This window comes from Dendrobates tinctorius, unplaced genomic scaffold (assembly GCF_039654945.1).
Source record: "Dendrobates tinctorius isolate UK_male_01 unplaced genomic scaffold, ASM3965494v1 ptg000107l, whole genome shotgun sequence".
NCBI lineage: Eukaryota > Metazoa > Chordata > Amphibia > Anura > Dendrobatidae > Dendrobates > Dendrobates tinctorius.
Window position 1 is genome coordinate 6,734,276 of NW_027361775.1, and position 24,500 is coordinate 6,758,775.

The 24,500-nt window shown below is 43.6% G+C and overlaps 1 protein-coding gene across 1 annotated transcript in view; it reads right to left on the minus strand.

Moving 5' to 3' along the window:
- Positions 1-1,537: 1,537 nt before the first annotated feature.
- LRRC1 (leucine rich repeat containing 1) overlaps positions 1,538-24,500 on the minus strand; it is a 213,784-nt gene continuing 190,821 nt past the window's right edge. Inside the window, exons 11-14 of the mRNA XM_073589144.1 lie at positions 11,713-11,828; positions 6,318-6,490; positions 5,849-5,985; positions 1,538-4,095 (exon numbers count right to left, since the gene is read on the minus strand). Coding sequence (XP_073445245.1) covers positions 3,937-4,095; positions 5,849-5,985; positions 6,318-6,490; positions 11,713-11,828 — 585 coding nt within the window. The 3' untranslated portion in view covers positions 1,538-3,936. The remainder of the gene's footprint in view (positions 4,096-5,848; positions 5,986-6,317; positions 6,491-11,712; positions 11,829-24,500) is intronic.

The following is a 24,500-nucleotide window of genomic DNA, read 5'->3' on the forward strand; positions in this document are numbered from 1 at the left end:
CATAAAACTAGGTGCAGGGAAATTAGATTAATACAATTAGCACAACTTCAGGGCTGCAACAACAAAAAACCTGCTGGAGTGGTGCTTTAAGTCAGTCTCCCTGCTGTTTCTCGCTTCCAGTCAAATGAGTGACACCAGCAGCAGGGAACAGTTAGCGTTCCATACACCGTGAGCGTGCAGTTATCAAGCCCAATGTACCTCAACTGACATCCAGCCAGTGTGAGGAGCAAGATGTCAAGCAAGAGGTTGCCGGGAGACCAACGTCATTTTCTCCCTGTAGCTAATAAACACATTAGGCTAGTTTCACACTAGCGTTTTGGAGCGCAGCGACGGCCTGCGCACGGCCGCCGCTAAGCCCCGTCCCCTGCCGCGCCCCGCCGGTAGCTCCACCCACCGGCGCATGACGCTGCATGCGCCCTGCGTCCCCTATCTTTATCACAGGGGGCGCAGGCCGTGCGCAGTATGCGTTTGGCGGCGCATGCGTCCTTTTGACGGTGCGCCGACCTGCGCCAAACGCAACCTGCTGCCGCCTGCGCCCCCTGTGATAAAGATAGGGGACGCAGGGCGCATGCAGCGTCATGCGCCGGTGGGCGGAGCTACCGGCGGGGCGCGGCAGGGGACGGGGCTTAGCGGCGGCCGTGCGCAGGCCGTCGCTGCGCTCCAAAACGCTAGTGTGAAACTAGCCTAATGTGTTTATTAGCTACAGGGAGAAAATGACGTTGGTCTCCCGGCAACCTCTTGCTTGACATCTTGCTCCTCACACTGGCTGGATGTCAGTTGAGGTACATTGGGCTTGATAACTGCACGCTCACGGTGTATGGAACGCTAACTGTTCCCTGCTGCTGGTGTCACTCATTTGACTGGAAGCGAGAAACAGCAGGGAGACTGACTTAAAGCACCACTCCAGCAGTTTGGTTGCGTCGGCGCACCGTCAAAAAGGCGCATGCGCCGCCAAATGCATACTGCGCACGGCCTGCGCCCCGTGATAAAGATAGGGGACGCAGGGCGCATGCAGCGTCATGCGCCGGTGGGTGGAGCTATCGGCGGGGGCGCGGCAGGGGCGGGGCTTAGCGGCGGCCGTGCGCAGGCCGTCGCTGCGCTCCAAAACGCTAGTGTGAAACTAGCCTTAGATAGCCAAATAGGTTTGAATTAGTATTTATCTGCAGATCAGCACTAAGACTACAAGTAAAAATTCATGTATCATTGAAACTATGATTTAACTACATGACAAGCTAGGTTACAAAGAAAAATGTGATTTTTCATGTGTTAAAAACTGTTAAAATCGTTTTTTTTTAATCTTCAATGGATCCCAATATGAAGAGAAAACCATTTCATTGAGATTTTCTAAAAACACAAGATCACAGAGCTCACCCAGTTGTAACCCATTTCCTAAGAATGGCTGTGAAGACTGAAGACCTTATACTTTACGTAAGAAAAGAATTTAATCACAATTTAGCATTACTGCCAGCGGCATACCTTGTGGAGGTCCCGCTTGTAGACCGATCACAGTTTTAACACAGGAAATACAATTGTCAAGTCTCTGTTCACCGACAATTTATTTTATTATTTTATGTATGGCACAAGCCCATCTGATTACTTTCGGATAGAACCTCAAATGTGCCAAATGATTTCAAAAGCTCCATTTATACATATATTCACATTCAAATCACAATTTACAATTAATACATTATTGCAGATACTCATTTCACACCGGCAACTCAAATGGGATTTGTCTGTGTGCAGTAATGAAATGTTCCTTCTCGCTTAGATGCAAGGCTTCCACCTACACGCCGTATCACTTAGTCATTAAAGCTGGTTGTCAGACAGTACACAAGGCATAACAAGGCTGATTTTTAAGGCTTCAGTGGAAACAGATTATCACTTTACAGACATGTACAATATCAGAGTATAAATTCAGATTTCGCACTTCTGATGTCAGTGTGACGCTGCCGCTGGTTGACCTATTCTATAGAAATCCTGGCACAATGGTGGCAACATATGCCTTGATATGACACTAATTTTACATTGCATTACCACATTACATGTCAGCAAGACTTTTAGTGTTAATAGGTGCAATGTTCTGTTACTTACTGGCACGATAATAAGGCTATACTTATCTTTGTTATACTGCTGAGGTAGAGCGTTACTTATGAATAACAAAAAACTGAATAAGTGGAATAAGGTCCCTCTTACAATGCAACCACCGTTGGTGCAATCACCAAGGAAGTCTTATGTATAGGTCTGCATTATTACTGTCCGGTAATTTTATGTACACTGCAACAATTGTGTAAAAAGAAAATAACAAAAAAATATTAGGAAAGAACCACCATGTTTAAAGGACAAGCCTAAAATGATTACCAGCAGAAAATAATAATGTCAACCATGACCAGAGTATAAAATGAATGTATGCAATTCCACAGTATAAGCTCTCAAACCATATAAAAATATCCAAGTCAGTGCAAAATAACCTCCCCTAAAATAATGATGCCAACATGTTTGATATAGGTCTTCAAACACTGGTCCACGAGGATAAGGATTCTATTGCTTAGGTGCAGGAAGCTCTAAGTGATACTTCAAAAGCAGCCAACACTGTCTGAAAATCAAACCTAAAACCCTTCTACTATATTGTCAAATCAATGTCAAAAAAGTTTCCATGTCTTATGGAAGGTTTCATCACTGAAATACATACTCCCCCATATAGAAGACTGATGCCAAGTACTCTTGAAAGGGTTATCCAGGACTATTTAATTACTTTACTACGGGTCAAAGAACAGGCAGGTAGTTGCTACTTACCCATCTGTTGTGTCCAGTTCCGATCTCTGTGGCGTAGAGCAGTCACAGACTGCTCCTGCCAGCGATTAAGCAGCTTCACTGACATCTAGTTGACAGAGCAGCGGCTTCCCTTCCACTTTGCTCTGTTGATGGGGCTTGACTGCCGACATCATGCTGATTGACAACCAGCTCCCCACTGCCTAACTGCGGTGAGCCAGCTAACAATTAATATCACAACGGTAGTCATGCCCCATCGACAGAGTAGCCCAGAAGAGCTTCTCTGTTGACGTGGAGCACTTGAATCGCTGACAAGAGCAGCCGGCGCAGGCAGAACAGGCACGTAGTTTCCTTTGTAAGAAAGTACCTGCCTGTTAATTTCTAGTTCGATAGTTAAAAAAAAAATTTAAAAAAATGTCCTAGAAACCCCTTTAAGATAGCTACACCACACAGGGGAAATGCAAACCATCTCCACTTCTGTATGTTTAAAAAATATAATTGCACTCCGTGTGGCTGCTTTCGATCACTGCATAACTTGTTCATTCAATGAAGTAAATAAAATGGGCACATGATGACAGCTGTCTCTTAAAAATGAGGCCAAATTACATTCTGCCCACCACTCCTTTAAAGGCACATCTTAGTGGCACGTATGCTTAAAGTAAAATCGCGACTTCCTACATCCTAAGAAAAATAGCATATGTACCGTACTCAATTGTATGCTAATGAAACAATTTTTTGCAACTTACTGCACTTTTTTTTTTTCAAAATATATACCAGTAAAGCTGCCAAAACATAAAAAGTACAATTTTCACATAAAACTGTCATTTATCCCTAAAAGGTTCACGCAAAAAAAGTGATAAAATATACTCCAGAAGTTAAAAAATAAAGATATTTCCAAATGTAAAATTACAACTGAACAGTAGTGTAGTACTAGGTCTTAAAAACAAGATTGGTAAAATATAAAATTACAGCATTAAGTTAGAAGGTCACAGACGCAAACATCTGGTTGATATAAGGCACTTCCTGTCCAGATTTGCAGCATCTCAACAAAAGTAGTAAAAGGAGGGATGATGATTATGTTCTGGTAAAAACAAGAGGCTGGGTGTGGTCCCGGGAGACATCTTGACAGTATGGGGAAGACACAGGAGGTAAGATGGAGGTGGCACTCTATACAGACGTGGTCAATCTGTCAATGGAGTTATTGACCTCATTTTTGTTAGAGTCCAGGCCTTTAGCAGCATTCATAGTTGTACGTAGGTTCTCCACAGTCTTTTTCATCGTCTTCAGCTCACCTGGGTGCGGAGTAGCACGTCTCAGAAGAGTAGCCTTAAAGAGAGGATATAGATATAATGGAATTAGTGTAATCCTGGAGAGAGATTTGTGCGGCTTTTGCAGATTAGCCATCGAGGATTTCCTGCTTAACCAACAAACTGAACGCACCTAAAAGGGAATCTGTCAGTAGGATCATCTCTCCTAAGCAGTTTACGTAGATCACAGAAAGTTGCATAAAAAAATATCTTGATATCTACGATCCAATTACTTATTCCAGAAAAGTCTACTTTTTTCTTAATATGTAAATGAGCTCTTAAGATATGTGGGCCAGACACAGATCTTCTTGAGCTTGTTTTAAATTAAAGGAGGCGTTACCAGTGAGACATGTAATCACTGAAAGTCTGCTCTCCTGTAACACCCCCTTTCATTTAAAATAAGCTCTGGATGCAGACTCTCATGCACATCAGTGTCCGTCAGATCTTCGCAGATCATTTACATATTAAGAAAAAAGTAGATTATTAAGGAAAAAGACATCGGATCGCAGATATCAAGGTATTGTTTTATTCAACTCTAGATTACCTACATGCCCCTATAGACAGCTTAGGAGGGTTGATTCTAAGGCCCCCCGTCACACAAAACGACGCACCAGCGATCCCGACAACGATATGACCTTGTCAGGATCGCTGGTGAGCTGCCAAACAGGCAGATCTCACAAGCGATGAGGACCAGCGATGACGCGGGTAACAAGCGAGGGCGTCGCTTAGTTACCCGCTGTGTACCTAGATACCAGCACGCTGGTGCAGGAAGCTGGTAACCAAGGTAAACAGCGTGTTTCTAAGCGCCGCGCAGCGCTTAGAAACCCGCTGTTTAACTTGGTTACCGGCTCCCTGCACCAGCGCGCTGGTATCTAAGGTACACAGCGGGTAACTAAGCACCACGCTTAGAAACCCGCTGTTTACCTTGGTTACCAGCTCCAACTCACTGATCGCTGGTCTCCCGCCTGCCACACGCAACGATGCGTGCTGGCCAGCGGGATACCAACGATCAAAAAAATGTCCAGGGCTTTCTAGAACAATCAGCGATACCCAGCGGGGGGGCGGCCGCTGATACCTGTCACACACAGCGATATGGGTGCTGAGATCGCTGTTGCGTCACAAAACTTGTGTGTGACGGGGACTTAAGGACAGATTCCCTTAAAGCGAAGGAAGAAAAAAAAAAAAGTTATGGACACAGAAATAGAGAACATGACCATTGAAACCAAGTTCAGTTTGATACTTTACGGAGGAGCTAATAATTTATATACACCTTCCCATCTGCTTGTTTTCCATCTATCTCCACCCTTCGCTGGTCATATGAAGCCAGAGCTGTCAATCTAAGAAGGTGGGATGGGGAGGGGGGTGAAGATTGAGGGAAACCAAGCAGGTGAAAAGGTGTACATATATTATTGGCCCCACTGTTAGGCACCGAGCGGCGGTACTTAGTGTGAACAGTCATTCTGTGCTGACAGAGTCCCTTTAAATCAACCAAATACAGTCATAGCAGCAATTATTATGGGGTGTTTACAGTAATCACAGGACCCCAATTCTCATGAAGCCACTGCAAATGTACATTCTCAGCATACTGAGAACAAGGTTAGCTATAACAGTGAATACATCCTCGCGGCCTATCTTGGTGAGATGTCAGGGGAATAAGGAAACCGACAACTGAAGCTACAGTAAGAATTCAAACAGGTTGATCTATAACCTCTAGATGGTCATACATTAATGGTTAAAGAATCTCGATAAAAGAACATAAAATTGAATGGTACCGTTTCATCCTCCTCATCTTCTTTCTCATCATCCAAGAATCGTATGGCACTTATTCTATTCATTGCTCGCTCATTCCAAGTGTCATCAGACATATCATTAACTAGACTCTCAAAGGCCCCACATCTTGGTAAATTGTCTATGGCAGAACACAGTCAAATGAAAAGATTAAAGAACACAGAAATCTGTTTTAGGTTTTCTTAGTCAAGTAAATGGCTAAAACTTTAGACAAATTAGACAGAAGGTAAGGAAGACCACTTCAGTCTTTTATATTAATGATAATTTAAAGTAATATTTATAGGTGATTTGTGTAAAACACAAATCGAAACGTTGGTACATACAACTTTTGTAATGTACTACCACATTTACTGTTTGTAGTGTTTTATGAGGTGTAGAAAAAAATGATGCAAGGCAAGAATGCTTTCAAAAATAGAAGTACACACTACTAGTCATGCATATCATGTTTGATACCTTGGCCAGAAGAGTCAGAAGGCATCTGTGGAAGTAACACACACGTCAAGACCTTTTCTCTGGTTTCAGGATCTTCATCTGTTTGAAACGTTAACAAAGGCTGGGACTGGTTATCTGATAACCATAAAGCCTTTAATTTCAGTGATGTCAATGATAAGGGTAAATGTGATAACCTGTAGTAAAGAGGACAAAAAAAAAAAGCTAGAGAATCATGAACTATTCATGCAGGCCAACAATTACCTTCAGATACCATCCATGGCATGTGTGAAAAGGAAATAGAAATATACCTTAGACTTACATTTTGCATAAAAATATGGTAATTATGGACAAGAACAAGTTCATATTTTGTATGTGGTGCATGGTCACCCCATATCTCACCTACACATTGGTTGATGGTATCTAACTTTGGGTATCAATATGTCTATTGCTTTCAAAAATTATTAAAGAACCTTACAGACAAGCACATAACTTTCAGGAACATGAATTCCAGTGTTTAGATTATTTCCAGAAAATGCGGATTGGTTAAAAGCAGGGTGGATTGATTTAAATCACGCCGATTTAAATCATGATTTAAATCACGATTTAAATCAAAAGATTTTTTTCTATTTAAATCGGATCGATTTAAATCATGATTTTAATCATGATTTAAATCACTGATTTAAATCAAAAGGTTTTTTTTTAATATAAATCACGATTAAAATGAGAAGTGAGAGCAGTGTGCATGTGCGCCCATAGTTACACGGACGAAACTAGGGGCAACGATCTAACGCCAGGGTGAGGGGGGGACCCCAAAGTAAGTAAAAATCTTTTTTGTTTTACTATATGGCAATAGGTAGGTGTTTAAAAGCAGCATGTCTTAATTGTATAAACTATTAATAGCCTCCACATTTTGTTCATACTGCCCCTTTAATTCCACACTTCTAGCTTGGTTTCAGTTTTGGTTTAGTTTCTTTTTCCCTGCATTCAGTTGACATGCCCAAACTTGTTGGATAGTCAGCAGTACTTGGCTCAGGCTGTAGTAACATCAGCAGTGCTTGGCTCAGGCTGTAGTAACAATCAAACTTCATAAGTGATCTGTGTGAGCCTGCCATGGCAGCAGGTCGTAAGAGAGACCCTATTTGGGTTCATTTTGTTGAGATGCCAGCAGCAGATCTTGGAAAGAAAGGTGCAAGAGCAAAGTGCAAATACTGTCAAAAGGATATCCAAGGACTTGTTTGCCGTTTGAAATCACATTATGAAAACTGCAATCAAATGATTTAAATCAAAAAAATCTGATTTAAATAAAAAAAATCTGATTTTTTTGATTTTTTTAAAAAAAAAAAATCAAGATTTTTATCCACCCTGGTTAAAAGTAACTTTAGAAAATCTCCCAAAGTGTTGCCATATTCATAACCGCCACCGAGCTACATAATAGGCCAGCACATTGTGATCTGTAATGATAATTTTGCCACAGCCATCTCAGATCACCAAAGACAGAACGAGAAATGATCTGATACCTCGGATATAAATTTGGAGGCACATAACAGAATGACACTATAGATGTTGATATGTGATAGACATAGCCTGCCCTCTCTGTACAATGATCTCAGCATGGCTAAGGCTGGTTTCACATTTGCGTTAAAACAACGCTGCGCCCTGCGTCGTTAAGCCCCGCCCCGAGCCGGCTCCCTGCCCGCCCCATCCGGGATCACCGCCTACTTTCGCATTTGCACGCATGCGTTCGGCGCACCCTATCTTTAGCATAGGGTGCGCAGATCATGCGCTGCCAGTGTGAAAGTAGCGTGCTGCACACTTTTGACGGTGCGCCGTGCGCGCCGAAATGCAGCATGTTGCAGCATGGGGCGGGCAGGGAGCCGGCTCGGGGCGGGGCTTAACGACGCAGGGTGCAGCGTTGTTTTAACGCAAATGTGAAACCAGCCTTACTGAGCATGCGCCGCACACTCTCCAATAGAAGGCCATTAACAGTTTTCTAATTCAGCTTTGCTATGCTGTAAGATTTGTGGCAACATTTTTGGAACTGTTGCAGAATTCGTATATTTAAAAAAAAATTAAAAATGGAAGCGCGTTATAATTAGAGATGAGCGAATAGCTTTGGATAAGGAGTCTTTAACACTTCAGTCTTTTGGCCTCAGTCAAAATCTGTCAAAGTGTGAAAAAACGGATCCAGTGAAGATTGCCGAAAAACTGATGCACAGGATTTGTTTTTGGGTTAAAATAAAGACAGAAAATCTTCCGGGCATGCTCAGTTTCAAAAGACGGAATCAGTCACTGGATTCTGTTTTTGATGGACAGCAACGGACCCTGCGCCCATAGGCTTCCATTATAGCCAACGACGGATGGCGCAGGGTCCGTCGCGATCCGTCTTTTCAACGCAGACAAAAAAAGTTACAAAGACCGTCTACTCGAGACGATGGCCGCTGAAATTGTGACGGATTCGTCAAATGACGGATGAAACGGACAGCCATATGTCGCAATCCGTCAATAATGCAAGTCTATGAGAAAAAAAAACGGATTCCACCCAAAAAAAGGTGGATCCGTTTTTTTCTACAAACGGCGGATTTCGACTGACGTCAAAAGACTGAAGTGTGAAAGAGGCCTAACTCCTTATCTTAATGGCTGTTGCATGTACCGAATAGCTGCATCGGGAACCTGGATACGTGGAGCACTCCCAATGATCAGCTGAGTGGAGCCGCAGCTGAATGTGTCGCAGTTGTGTGACAGTCACAACACATGTATGTTGGGCCCGTTTGTTAGGCTTGTCACTTTCTGTAGCAATAACTCTAGAATGCTTCAACATATCCCATTGATTTTGAGATTGTTTTTTCTTGACACATACTTTATGATAATGGTAAAGTTAGGAAAATATGTTTTGAGTTTATATAAATATCAAAAATGTGGCAAAAATGTTAAATAATTTGCAATTTTCAAACTTTAATCCAGATAGTCATACCACACAAAACATTAATAAATGACATTTCCCTCATGTTTGCTTTACATCAGCATCATTTGTAAAATGTTGCTTTACTTTGTTAGCATTTTAGAAGGTTTAACAATGTGGTAGCAATTTTTCATTTTTTTAATGAAATTTACAAAACTCATTTTTCATAGGGACCTGAACAGTTTTGAAGTGACTGAGGGGCCCTATGTACTGGAAACCCTCAAAAGTGATACCATTTTAAAAACCGCACCCTTAACGTATTCAAAATTGCTTTCAAGCATTTCATTAAGCCTTCACATTCTTTTCAGGAATTAATGCAAAGTGACAAGACAGGAATGAAAGTTTATTCTTACCATCTACATTTTGTTAACTTTTTAACAGGCCACTGTAGCCAGCAGACGCTAATGCCGTTATTTGGCCATGAACTGCCATGGCAAACATCAGGACCACACAATCATGATCTCAGAGTGTCAACTGGGTTAAAGAGGGAGACCCCCCACACTGTTAACCATTTAGATAGTTTAGTCAGTATTGACAGCAGCATCTAAAGGGTTAAACGCCCATGGTCGGAGCCAACACGGATAGTGGCTGATACAGCAAGTTGTCGGACATAGTGTATAGTTGCCAGATTGTCACCCGTCAGGGAATGCTAGTCTCTTAGTTCATGGGTGAGTAAAAAAGACATATTGGTGGTCATTAAGGGGTTAAATAATTAAAAACTAGTGTGGGGTCCCCCCCATTTTTCATAACCAGTCTTGCTAAAGCAGACAGCTTGGGGGCAGGTATTCTCAGGCTATTAAGGGACAATGGATATTGGTCCTCCCAGCTTAAAAATAGCAGCCCGCAGCCGTTCAGAAAAGGTGCATCTATTTCATGCGCCAATTCTGGCGCTTAGCACAGCTCTTCCCACTTGCCCTGTAGAAGTGGCTACGTCATCGAGGTTACTGTCAGTCACTGAGGCTGCATTCCCAGCTGGCAAATGAACTGCGGTGAACTCTGAGATCAGCGCTTGCACAGCGAGAGCCTCACGTTGCAGAAGCGAGTTCACTGGAAGAATTTGAACTGCGATAAACTCACCTCTGCACCGTGAGACTTTCTCACTGTGCAAGTGCTGTTCTCACAGAGGACACAAGAGCTCATTTGCATGGCTTGGTACGCGTCAGTGACCGGCAGTAACCTCTATGACGTCACCGTTGGTCACAGATGCTGTGCGCGCAGCTCATTCCCCAGTGGTTCTCAGCCTGGACGGTAGCATCTTGGCAACGTCCAGGTTGAAAGCTGCTTATCCCCCCCCCGACATGAATTACAACGTGGGACAGAATGACGGACAGCTAAGCGATATTGTCTTCTTTTAATTTTTGTTTTATTACAGGAAACGAGGTATTCAATTGAATGGGCGTTAGGCGAGTATAACTGTTCTTTTTAAATAAAATGGAAAACTGTTTTGTTTTATTTCACATAAAACTTATTTATAGACGCCTCTCCATTACTAAGCCATGGGTTTGATGTCACGTAGCAATGCAAAGGCGACATCAACCCCACAAATATAAACCCACAGTTGCCACCGCTACAGGTCAAGTGGGAAGAGCCAGGCAAAGAATCAAAATTGGGTGGCTGTCTGACCAGTGGTGATTATTTTACCATTGATCAGAAGCGGTGTTTGGCGTGCTGTCAAGCACATGACAGCGCAACAAACATCTGGTGCTCAGGGAGCCGAACCCTAACAGTAACATGGACTTCCTGGTGAAGTTCGTGTTCGGCAACCATGTCCGAATAGTAGGTGTTCGGTACGGACACCAAACTTTACTGTTCAGGTTCGCCCATCTCTACTGCAAAGAGAAGGTTTTGCCTGCACAAAAGAAAAAAAAAAAAAAAAAAACGCCGCAAAAACGCAACGAGTGAACATTGCCTTAATGGAGACAATTTGTTATTACTACACAAATTTGTTCACTTCTATAATAATGATAATAAGACTGTTGACTGTAGTTAACGCTTTCTGGATGTAGGACCCAATAATACATCCTATGCTTCCAAATGTACCTATGCCCTCACTATACTGGCTTTTAATAACAGTGACCACAGCTGGCTCTGGAATGTAAACGCCGCTGTTGTGGGGTCCTCATCGCAGACAGGGGCTTGCTGATCTCCCTATGGCTGCCATGTTAGGCCTCACATGAAACTCAGCTTTGTTTTTCTATTATAACCTTAATACACAAATAACGAAACAAGAAAAAATGACTGCAGCATATAGTGTTAATATACAGTAATCTCTATTTGAAAATTCTAATACTCTCAGCAGTAGTAACATCCATGTACGTCCTTTGGTCATACCCCACAGCCTTTATTGTCCTTGGTTGGATTTTGAACCCAGGACGCCATGCAACAATGCTAACCACCTCCCACATTTGGGCGAATTTCAAAACGTTTTCACAAGTTGGCGAGATGATAGAACATTACCGGTTTCCTGCAACATCTAAGACATGGAGCTCAGTAGCTTGTGCAATTTCTGAAGGGATTCTAGTTAATCTGTTTTCACGGACACAGAATACATTAAGACTACAGCAGCCGCCAATCTGTAAGAAGAAAATCAAATGGCACAAATTACACGGATATACATCATCATCTGGTAACGTACACTGAATGATAGAAACTTTTACAGAGATTCCATGCAGCTTTGAGAAGTCTCACACATGACTTGCTCGCAATAATCTGTGCAGGAAGAATATTACTTCAAAAGGAATCGCGTCAAAAATTATTAAATTAAATTAGAACACCCCCCCTCAGAGATGGATAGAGTTCTCTACTAATTATCCATAAGTAGAAATCAAATTGCACCAAATGCAGTTTTTTAAAAGCCATTACCATTACAAATGGCAGTTTCCCAACTCTAGCGGTGATCTAGTTTTACTGATGGCGCTAATATTTTGCATAATTAAACTAGTAATAAGGACAGATGAGACAATAAAGCAAACTCTATTATCTCACATATAAAAGTTATTCTACATAAAAAGCTGCCCTAAAATAGATCTAGGCTTATTACTAGGAAGGATTGCTTTCCAAAGTCTCAGGCAGAGCTGTCCCTCACCTAAATGCAGCAAAAAAGGTAGGAAAACACATGAGTCATGTGTATCAGAGCAGATACTACAAGCACTAGTTTCATTTGAGAAAACCCATGTAGATCTGTGTCTACCACGCGCCCTCTAGCTGCCACAATTTTTACACTGATAAGTCCCGCTGTGAAAATATATGAAAATAATCTAGAATGACAAATGCATATTAACGTCCACAATTACCACCTAACGTATATTTTTCTTTCGCTGCTTTGCCTTTTAGTGAGCAACTGGACATTACTTGGTATAGGATTGTACAACTGCAGGAATGAAGGTCTTAAAAGAATAAACAGAAGGGAAAGACGCAACTAATAAAGACATAACTAAATAGACAATACATATCAGACTAATGCCGGCTGAACCTCATGATACCGACGGGTTCCGTCGACAGCCTCAGAGCTTATTCACATGTTGCGTGTTTGGTACTGTAAAATGAATGAGATTTCTAAAATCTCAAGATCATGCTGCTTATTTTTTCCTTTGAAGTTTCGAATCTGCAGAACGTCAGTCAATTCCATGTTTTCACCCATTTAAATGAACTGGAAAAACACAAAAAAAATGCGGATTTTTCATCTTTTTTTCCAGCCAATAGACATGTTTTTGGTGCAGAGATGTCTGATATAAATACTCATTTTGTGCACATACCATAATATGTATGGGGCCCACCAAAACAATTGTCAGGTAAGTTAAGGATCCAGCATGGCAGATTTCGAACTGCCGATCCTTTTGTTCTCCAGGAGATCAGCAGACACCAGAGATGTCTGGCAGCGGTTTTCCAAGAACACAGGAGCGTTCAGCTAAATGATCACACCTCTGTATGGGAGAGACAGCCAATAGTTTGCAGGCTAACGGTGGCTTGGCCAATCATCTGAAAAGCAGCCAACATGTATGGTGGACCTTACATGGGTGGAAAGACCTACTAGGAGTACAATAAATAGGTGCGAGAAGAAGCCCCTTCCCTCCAAATGATACGATGAATGAGAAACGAACATTTTCCCGGCAGTTCCATGGTTTCCTGTGCGGCGGACTCCGGGAAAATGGCCGCCGGGGTCAGCGCATGCGCAGATGGAGATCTCTATACCAAGATCTCGGGAGGTGAGATTTTTACCGATACCATTTTGGTGCAGATAAGATCTTTTGATCACCTGATTTTTTTTTTTGCAATGTAGCAGCAACAACAAACAAAAAAATTACAAAAATTCTGGCATTTTGGATTTTTTTTGTTACGCCGTTTACTGATCGGGTCAATTTATTTTTTGTATTGATAGATGAGGCGATTCTGCATTCGGCGATACCAAATATGTATGCTATGCGTGCCGACCATTAAAGTTTAACATGCAAAGACTGGTGAAAATAATCCTTTTATGGATCAACTATTTTCATGGATATCGTTTCTCGCAAAGTGCAAAACAAAATACATGCAGAAAGTTTCCGTAGTCAGATCTTATTTGGATTTTTGGCATAGAATCGACACTAATATCTGCATGAAATCCTAAATGTGTGAATTAAAGCCCCAACAGCTCCTAGGCATCTATATCATCCATAAGCCTTATTGCGCAGCTTCTACTGCAACCAAATGAGACTTGTCACAGGTATTTTATGCAGAGCGGGATAGAAAGACGGATGATAAACTGGTTACAATATATTCTTCATGGTCAAGGGAATGATGAAAATGGTAAAGCTACATTATAGGAAGAAATGAATGCGGATGAACAGGTAATAGACAGGAAAATTGATCAACATAATATAGATTGGTACACAGCCTCATCTTGGACTAACATAATAGCTAGTAGTAATTAGTTATATAAGGCTATGTTAATGTGTTTTTGCTGACTTTTTTTGCAGCATTTAATGCAAATTTTAAGCTGCGTTTTACAGTACAAGCAAAAACACAATGTGTGAACTTCTTCTTTCACATCCAAATCCCAGTACAGAATCGCATTGGTTTCCTGTGACCAGTTAATTGCATATGCAAGTAAAACATTCTAGACATATGCAGTTCTCAGACAATAAGAAGCGATGCATTTTTACGTCGTGTGACAGACGGTAAGTTGAAAGCACAAAAAGCAGCCTATTATAAGATGAGACGGATTGTACTATCCTGCCCAGTCTACGCTAGCAATAAGCAGCCGGTGTCATATGGTATTATGTCTCATTTCTAGAAGTGTAAAGAACCGATCATACTGTGTGAAGCCAACAAAGAAACGGACATTGACGAAAAACGGATCTAAATTCACATCATCTCATTGGATGCACAGTGCTTAGCTAATTTATCACTGAAGCATGCAAGGCATTCACATTCGCCACACAGACAAGAAGTGTATCAGGTCAGTGACGTAAAGGCCTGGAATCTGGAAAATGTTATATACCGACTGCAACGGGTACAGTAACTGCTCAGTACATTGTGAGATGCACGCCCCTATGATTGACAGCTCACTCTGCACGAACGCACGCCACAGACTAATACCTGTCAGTGAAAGTGCCGGGCACGCTTACAGCTGCCGCTCACAGTATAGTGAGCACGTCTGGATGACTGACAATCAGTGGCTCCCGAGGGAAATAAAGATCACCTTCTTCCGGTAGCAGCACTTTGAAGGGAACCCGTCAGTGGATACATGCTGCCCAATCGTTCCAGCAACTTGAGAAGGAGTGCCATCTGGCTTTGGATTGCAAACTTTACTGGGTAGGTTTTTGTTAGCCATAGAATCATAGAATCGTAGAGTTGGAAGGGACCTCCTGGGCCATCTGGTCCAACCCCCTGCTCAAAGCAGGATTCGCTAAATCATCCCAGTCAGATGTCTGTCCAGCCTCTGTTTGAAGACTTCCATTGAAGGAAAACTCACCACTTCTCGTGGCAGCCTGTTCCACTCATTGATCACTCTGTCAAAAAGTTTTTTCTAATATCTAATCTGTGTCTCCTCCCATTCAGTTTCATCCCATTGCTTCTAGTCTTTCCTTGTGCAAATGAGAATAAAGTTGATCCTTCTACAATGTGACAGCCCTTTAGATATTTGTAGACAGCTATTAAGTCTCCTCTCAGTCTTCTCTTTTGCAAACTAAACATTCCCAAATCCTGCAACCTTTCCTCATAAGACAGGGTTTGCAGACCGGTCACCATTCTGGTCGCTCTTTTCTGAACTTGCTCCAGTTTGTTGATGTCTTTTTTAAAATGTGGTGCCCAAAACTGGACACAATATTCCAGATGAGGTCTGACCAAAGAGGAGTAGAGGGAAATAATGACTTCACGTGATCTAGACTGTATGCTTCTGTTAATACATCCTAGAATTGCATTTGCCTTTTTTGCTGCTGCATCACACTGTTGACTCATATTCAGTCTGTGATCTATTAGTATACCCAAGTCTTTTTCACATGTGCTGTCACTTAGCCCTATTCCTCCCATTCTGTATATGCTTTTTTCATTTTTATTGCCCAGATGTAGTACTTCGCATTTCTCCCTGTTAAAAACCATTCTGTTAGTTGCTGCCCACTTCTCCAGTTTATTTATATCTTTTTGAATCCTCTCTCTCTTCTCTAGTATTAGCTATCCCTCCCAGCTTTGTGTCATCAGCAAATTTAATCAGTTTACCCTCAATTCCTTCATCTAAATCGTTGATAAAGATGTTGAACAATACAGGGCCCAGGACAGAGCCCTGTGGTACCCCACTTGAGACATTCTTCCAACTGGATGTGCAGCCATTTACGACCACTCTTTGGGTCCGATCACTAAGCCAGTTATGAATCCACCTAACAGTTGCCTTGTCCATTCCATACTTAGTCATTTTTTCAATAAGGATTGTATGAGAGACTTTGTCAAATGCTTTGCTGAAGTCAAGATATACTATATCTACAGCATTTCCTTGATCCACCCAATCAGTGATTCCGTCATAGAAGGAAATTAAGTTAGTCTGACATGACTTATTAGTTACAAACCCATGCTGACTCTGTTTAATCACTTCATTCTTATCCAGGTACTGACATACATGTTGTTTAATAATTTGTTCAAAGATCTTTCCTGGTATAGAAGTCAGACTCACCGGCCTATAGTTGTCTGGGTCCACCTTCTTCCCCTTTTTGAAGATAGGAACAACATTTGCTCTTCTCCAGTCTTCTGGCACTTCTCCTGTTCTCCAAGAATTTTCAAAGATTATGGAGAGGGGTTCAAAAATTTCTTCTGCTATCTCCTTCAGTACTCTGGGGTGTAATTCATCTGGACCTGGAGACTTTTGATGCATTTGCTGAGCCCCTGAGGTATTAGTACAGAGGAAACCCACAGAACTTACTCACTTTTTGGAAATTATATCCTTCAAAGAATTCCTATAAGGGTGTAGTGAACATTTTTAACCCAGAGGTGTCTCGCAGATTTCTTTACCATTGGCCTGTGAAAATTAAACTTTTGCAGGTGTAATTTCTAAAACCTATTAATACAAAGGGAAAGATCCCATAGCATCCTTTTGCTGTCCCTGCGGCCTGTCATCTCATTCTCAACAAGTATGAAATTAAATCAGAATCACTGTAGTCGAGACCCAGCCTGCAATATCATTCATTTAAGTGAGAGTTGGGAATTTGAGCTCCCATACATGTGCCGTTCTTTAACACCTGATACCTGGAGCTTGGGCGAGACTAGAGTGGCAATTAATGTCCATCCTAAGGATAGGTCATCAGTAGAGGACAACCTCTTTGTCAATAATCCTGGTGGTCCAAGTTCTCATCTGTGAGTATACCTTGTGTCCTAGTGATCTTAAAGGGTTTAATTCTAGTATTCCTGGTCGTTTAAAGTACTGAATGGGTTAATCTAAATCACTCTATAGCACTGAATAGGTTGACTTGGTAATCTAGGGCAGTAAAATGAGGTATGTTTGCACTATGTGCACAATTAGGCAAGTGAGTATTTTAACTATCATTTTCATGCAGATCTTTCAACTCCAAGCTGTATAAACTAGAATGCTTATTGGAGGAAGAAGGTCAGGTGATGTGTATTTATGAAATGAGGGAGGGTGAAGTCTAAGGACACCACAACCTTTATCAAGTTGGGCAAATTATTAGGCAGCTTGTTTGTCTCAGGCAAAATAGGCCAAAAAGGTTTAAAGGGAAGGTGCCGCAATTTATATATTAACAATTATGTATTCAATTATTTTTCACACCAGGGCAATTTTCTGTTTTTCCTCCCCTTCTTCCAAGAGCCATAACTTTAATATTCCTACTACTTGAGAAAGTCACCAGACAAAACGTATGTCGGGGTTCTGGGGTTTCCTATTCTGTGTTATTCCCTGCTTATATGGCATGCCTGGTTGTTTGATATTTGCAGAGGTTCTTTTATACTTCTAAAGTATCAATCCACTTGTAATTAGTGTGTGTGTGTGTGTGTGTGTGTGTGTGTGTGTGTGTGTGTGTGTGTGTGTGTGTGTGTGTGTGTGTGTGTGTGTGTGTGTGTGTGTGTGTATATATATATATATATATATATATATATATATATATATATATATATATATATATATTTATTTATTGGTGTAATGACCACTGTGTCCACGAGGGGGCGCTGTGTGGATGTCCCAAGAGTGTGAGTGGTTGAAGAGCCATTATGTATCTCAAGGTGGGTGACCTTGAGATAGAGACATATGTATGTTTATGAATGCTATTGTAAAGTATATATGTCTGTGTGAAGGACCTGTGGTGAGGTCATAGTCATGTGACCCGGTGGGCGTGGCTATGGACCATATAATGTGGCCAGGTTAGGTCACATGGAGTGAATGCTGGGACCTGATTGGTCCAGTTTTTGGAAGGTCCCGTGAGGAGAAGGATCTCCTCACTAACAGCAGCCTGTGGAGCGGCTGTGTGTGTAATGGCGGCCAGTATCTGAGAGTCCCTGAGGAGTGAGTGGACTTCTGCGGCCTGGAGAAACAGCCATATGGGAACCCTGACGTGGGTGAGATAACCCTGGGGCTAAATAGCCTGTATAATGGACGCTCTCCTGTAATGCTGTGTATATTGCTGCTGGAGGTTTATGAAGGATGAATAAACCTCATAGACTATGATTTGTTGGAAAATCCTGTGCCGGATGTGTTTTTCGATCGCTGCAAGCGAGAACCCCTTACTTACATGACAGCGCTACCTCACATATGGTGGAGAAAGCAAAGGGCAATATTGTAGCCTTGTTGCTAGGGGCAACGGAAAAGGACTGCAGATTCGGTTGCTGGGGGCAACGCTGAGCCAGGAGGGCTGACGGTCTTAAAGCCATGTGATGCACTGACCTGGGTCAGTGGTAAAGACTGTGTTCCTGGAGGGTTCAGTGAGCAAGGTCCTGGAGGGTCAGTGTTGGGAAGAGCCCTGGAGCACATGGTAGGACCTTGGACCTGGTGAGGCGTGTGTTGGGCAGTCTCAGGCGGAGACGGATGTCCAGAAGAGCACCCGCTGAGCCCTTGGACCTGGTGAGGCTGGTGTGTTGGGAGACCCTGGGAGGAGGGTCGGCTCCCTGAATAGCACCCGGTGTGCCCTGTGTGTTGGACGGTCTCAGGTGGAGACGGTACGTCCTGAGTGGCACACGAACAGGACATGTGAGAGACTGTGCATGTGTTTTTTTTTTTTTCTTTTCCTCTGCAAAACCTGAAGGTGCTTGCTGTGGCTCAGTGGGGTCACGAAGGTCTCGCAGCACAAGGACCTGGTGTTTTCTTTAAGGGATCTGCCCTGGGAGCATTGGTAGCAGACGCTGTCTGTCTACACCATCCTGCTGCAGCTTTATGGCATGTGACTAAGCGGATACAGTAGTTGTGGCTTTACACAACTATTAAGGGTGAGTACCCTGTATTATTGCTGCATAACCCATTATACCTGCACTGGTAAGGCCCTATGGGCGCACTTTTGTGGCTTTTTTATCTTTGAGGGTGACAAGCGGCTTCCAGTAACCCGGCGGGGTTACGAAGGTGACAAGCGGCTTCCGGTGGATCGGCGGGTCCACGAAGATGGCGCAGCAGGAGCTGCAGTGACACCAGCCGCTGTGTATGTGTGTGAACAGCAGCCGGAGGTGCCGGTGATCAGTGACAGCAGGAGCTGTGGTGGTGCCAGCAAAGACTTGTGTGGTATCGTTAAAAGACAAACTGTACTGTGTGAACTGTGGCCTAAGAGGTTCTGCAGGACGGACATGGGGAAATCCCAAAAGGGTGACCCAAAAGGGGGCGGTGACCCAAATTGGAGTGGTGACCCAAAAAGGGGTGGAGTCCCAAAAGGGGGAGGTGACCCAAGTTGGAGTGGTGACCCAAAAAGGGGTGGAGTTCCAAAAGGGGGCGGTGACCCAAATTGGGGTGGCAACCCAAAGTGGGGTGGTGGTCCAGAAAGGGGCCAAGTGTGAAGAAGTGACAACACTGGGTGACTCAGTAGATATGTCTGGAGTACCGCAGTGTATGTGCAGGTCTTTTTCAGAATGTGGAATATCCTTTCCGGGTAGTAATGGCGGGCCACAGATGTGTACAGTGATGCTGCACCGGGAAGGAGCCTTTGGTCGGCTGGACTCAGAGTCAGGTGACTCTGACAGGAACGCCTCTCGTTTTCTCTCTGGCCGAGAAAAACGTCAGGGTTCGCTGTAAACACGGGGTCACGGTGAACTACGCAGTAGACACAGTAGTGTTTGAGGGGACCAAAGGTGGTGAGTGCCAAGGTAGAGGGATACCACGGGACTTAGTCTATGCCTGGGAGAGGGGCCGGGACTTTCTTTTGTTTGATGACATTTGGTCGGATGATGGAGATGCTTCGACTGTGGGGCCAGCGGACACTGAGACAATGACGGCTCCTGACATGGACAGGTCAGAGGTAGAACTGACCAGAGGAAGAAGTACATCTGCCCAACTGACGGACCTGACGTCTCGTGATAAGACAGATGGTTGGCTGGGAGATGAGACTACTGGACTAGACACATTGGTGCTGGACGGTAACTGGAGGGTTCACTCGACTGGGGTGACTGACCCAGTGGTACCCTTTAACGATATAATTAAAGAGGTAGTGGTGCGACACGTGATGGACAAAAGAGAACAAGATCGTGAGATACAGCTGATAAAGGAGACTGTAACAGAACATGTCGAACGGGAAAGAGTCCTAAGGCAAGCAGCTGAGCACAGAGTGGATGAGCTGGAGAAGGAAGTCTCTGAGCTCAGAGGTCACCTGTCAGCGTGTAAAACCATGAACAAGACCCTGTTGGAAGATATGGAGGTGCTCAGAGAGGCCCAAGAGAAGCATCAACAGGAGATTCTCAGGAGAGAGGATGAGCGTCGCTACCTGGCAGAGGAGAAAGATAAAGTTCTGCAAGAACTCAGCGGAGTAGTAAAAGGTCTTCTGCAGGAGAAGTGGAGGGGCGAAGACGTACAGCGGCCTTGCCCGACTGATAGCGAGGCAGAACTGCCAAAGCCCATCTTGGAAAAGGGTCCTGAAGACTGTAAATCTCAGGAAGATGGTGAGCCAAGAGCTGCACAAGACAGTCATCCGGTCATGACAGATATCTTGAGGGAAGTGTCCGTGGGGAACCCAGAGCCATCTGTCCAGGATGAGAGCAAGTCCACGACCTTCAAGGTTGTAATTGATGTACCAGAAGACATGCAAGAAGCCTGTGCTGAGGAAGGTGTGCATGAGGCTTTCAAAGAGGCGGTCAAAGCGTGTAAGGTGCACTGGGCACCTGAGACTCGGCAGTTGGTGATAGTATCAGCTAGGGAAAACACATCAAACCGAGTAGCTGTCCTGAAAGAGATGCATTTGCAGTGTCTACGTGTCAAACAATTGGTTAGGCGGAGTAATATGAAGGCTGCTCGACGCCTAGAGATAGCAAGAGAGGCTATGAATCGGTTGGGTTTGAGGAAAGATGTGGTTCCGGTACCCAAAGCTCTGATTGGGAGAATCATTGGAAGGTCCGGGAAGGTGATGCAGGACCTTGTGAATGTCTCCGGTGTGGTGAGGGTGAGGATCCCTCCTGATGACAAAGACCAGGTGTCTGGTGAAGTGGGAAGGATTCCCATGATGGTGGTTGGCTCCATGGAAAGCCTGAGGAACTTTCAATTGCTCTTGGAATATAGAGTGGGGTACCTGCAAGAGATTGAACAGTTGAAGCTGGACCGCCAGCGGATTAATAAAGAAGTGCGGAATACCAGGTGGCGGCCGCCTTCATACCAAGATGTAAGGACCCCAGGGGTACCGCCAAGAAGTGACATGGCAGATGGCCGAAGAATGTCAGCGAGTGGCAATTCGACAGACCGTACGAGGTTGAAGGGCTGTAGTTCCTGTGAGACGTTGACTGAGTCAGACTCGTGCCAGACAGCAGGATCGACTAAGACTTATGACCGCACCAACCGAGAGAGACGGTCAATGAGAGAAAGATCAGGTGACAAGGGGCACTGTAATAGTGTGGTGACTAAACAGTGTCTGATGATGCAGACAGACCGTGACTGGAGGGTCAAAGACAATGACCGGTATTATGACCGCTGGGGGCGGGGGAGGCCTAATGTAGAGATGAGGCCGTATGACAAATGGAGACAGTTCTCTCGACCTGTGGGGCAAGGTGCAATACGTGCCCGGTCTCGAGACCCTGGTGTGATGTTGTGTGTTCAACCCCACAAGTTTGAACATGGGGGGGGAGGTATGTGGTGTAATGACCACTGTGTCCACGAGGGGGCGCTGTGTGGATGTCCCAAGAGTGTGAGTGGTTGAAGAGCCATTATGTATCTCAAGGTGGGTGACCTTGAGATAGAGACATATGTATGTTTATGAATGCTATTGTAAAGTATATATGTCTGTGTGAAGGACCTGTGGTGAGGTCATAGTCATGTGACCCGGTGGGCGTGGCTATGGACCATATAATGTGGCCAGGTTAGGTCACATGGAGTGAATGCTGGGACCTGATTGGTCCAGTTTTTGGAAGGTCCCGTGAGGAGAAGGATCTCCTCACTAACAGCAGCCTGTGGAGCGGCTGTGTGTGTAATAGCGGCCAGTATCTGAGAGTCCCTGAGGAGTGAGTGGACTTCTGCGGCCTGGAGAAACAGCCATATGGGATCCCTGACGTGGGTGAGATAACCCTGGGGCTAAATAGCCTGTATAATGGACGCTCTCCTGTAATGCGGTGTATATTGCTGCTGGAGGTTTATGAAGGATGAATAAACCTCAGACTATGATTTGTTGGAAAATCCTGTGCCGGATGTGTTTTTCGATCGCTGCAAGCGAGAACCCCTTACTTACATGACAGCGCTACCTCACAATATATATATATATATATATATATATATATATATATATATATATAATCTATATCTATTGTCCCTGCTGCTAAATCTATATACAGATCTAGAATTTATTTTAAGGAAAATTACATAGATTATTTTATTAAACCCAGGCTCTATACATTTTACTTTGACATTCCCTTTGTATGGTCCTCTCCCTTCTATACATATTTTGTGATTTTTATAATCGATGTATTAATGAATATTTGATAAATATAAATTTTCTTAGTTTATTTATGTTCATTAGTAGAATGTTGCAACTTTATTCAATACTTGCAGAAGAGCCCGGCACTGCCCGGGCATAGTATCTAACTACGGTTAATTATAACACATTATAATGTTATAATGAGATATATATATATATACACACACACACACACACACACACACACACACACACACACCCCTATCTATCTGTCTGAGTGTAGAGCCCCGCCTACTCCGCATAGCCACATTCACTATAATATCCCACATCATCCCGTCATCCAGAGCTACCGGACTACTACCCCTAATATCCCACATCGTCCCGTCAGCAAGAGCCACCAGAATACTAATATCCCACATCATCCATCAGCCAGAGCCACTGGACTACTACCCCTAATATCCCACATCATCCCATCAGCCTGGGGTCAGAACCAGAGCGCTGAGTGGAATTGCCCTAACTTCCATACCAATGATCCCTTTAATAGAAGCCTGGGGTGAGAATCAGAGCGCTGAGGTATTTGCCCTAACTTCCATACCGGAGATCCCTTTAAGAGGGGCCTGGGGTCAGAACCAAAGCGGAGTGGATTTGCCCTCACTTCCATACCGGGGATCCCTTTAAGAGAGGACTGGGATCAGAACCAGAGCGCTGAGTGGATTTTCCTTGACTTGCATACCAATGATCCCTTTAATAGAATCCTGGGATCAGATTCAGAGCGCTGAGGGATTTGCCCAAACTTCCATACAGGAGATCCCTTTAAGAGAGGCCTGGGGTCAGTACCTGAGCATTTGAAGGCAATTGCCCTGACTTCCATACTGGGGATCCCTTTAAGAGAGCTTGGGGTCAGAACCAGAACGCTGAGTGAAATTGCCCTAACTTCCATACCAATTATCCCTTTAATAGAAGCCTGGGGTCAGAATCAGAGCGCTGAGGGATTTGCCCTAACTTCCATACTGGAGATCCCTTTAAGAGAGCCTGGGGTCAGTATCAGAGCGCTGGATGGATTTGCCCTGACTTCCATACCAATGATTCCTTTAAGAGGGAAGATGTGCCTACAGTATATGATGGAGGATGTGTATACGGGCACGGAAGGAGTGATTGATTTCTGTCATGTGCTCTGCTGCTTTTTGGGGGCAGACAATGGCTGGGAGCTTATATTTCCGGGAATGCTAGATTTCTCCTACCATGTCAGTGTCTGCTGAGGTGTTTTCTGGAGAGGGAAAACTGTTGCTCATAGCAACCAAAACAGCTCTGGTGAAATGAGAGCTGCTTCGTGATTGGTTGCAAGGAAAACTGTTGATCATAGCAACCAATCACAGCTCATCTCCTTTTACACAGCTCTGGTGAAAAGAAAGCTGCTTCGTGATTGGATGGTGATACCCACACACACATACATTCATTCAGAAATACATATAGAGATACCAGAATGAGGAAGAAATTTTGGCGAGTCCCAAAAACAGATAAAATCCTCAAATTTCACATACTTTAAAAGATCATATAGGTTGGGGATACATCTCAACGAGTTTCTGGCAAAAGCACTTATTCACTGAGACTGGCTTTTGCCAGAAACGCATTGAGATGTATCCCCAACCTATATGATCTTTCAGAGTATGTGAAATAAATTTGAGGATTTTATCTATTTTTGGGACTCGCCAAAATTTCTCTCTTATGATAAGTTGCAAGTCA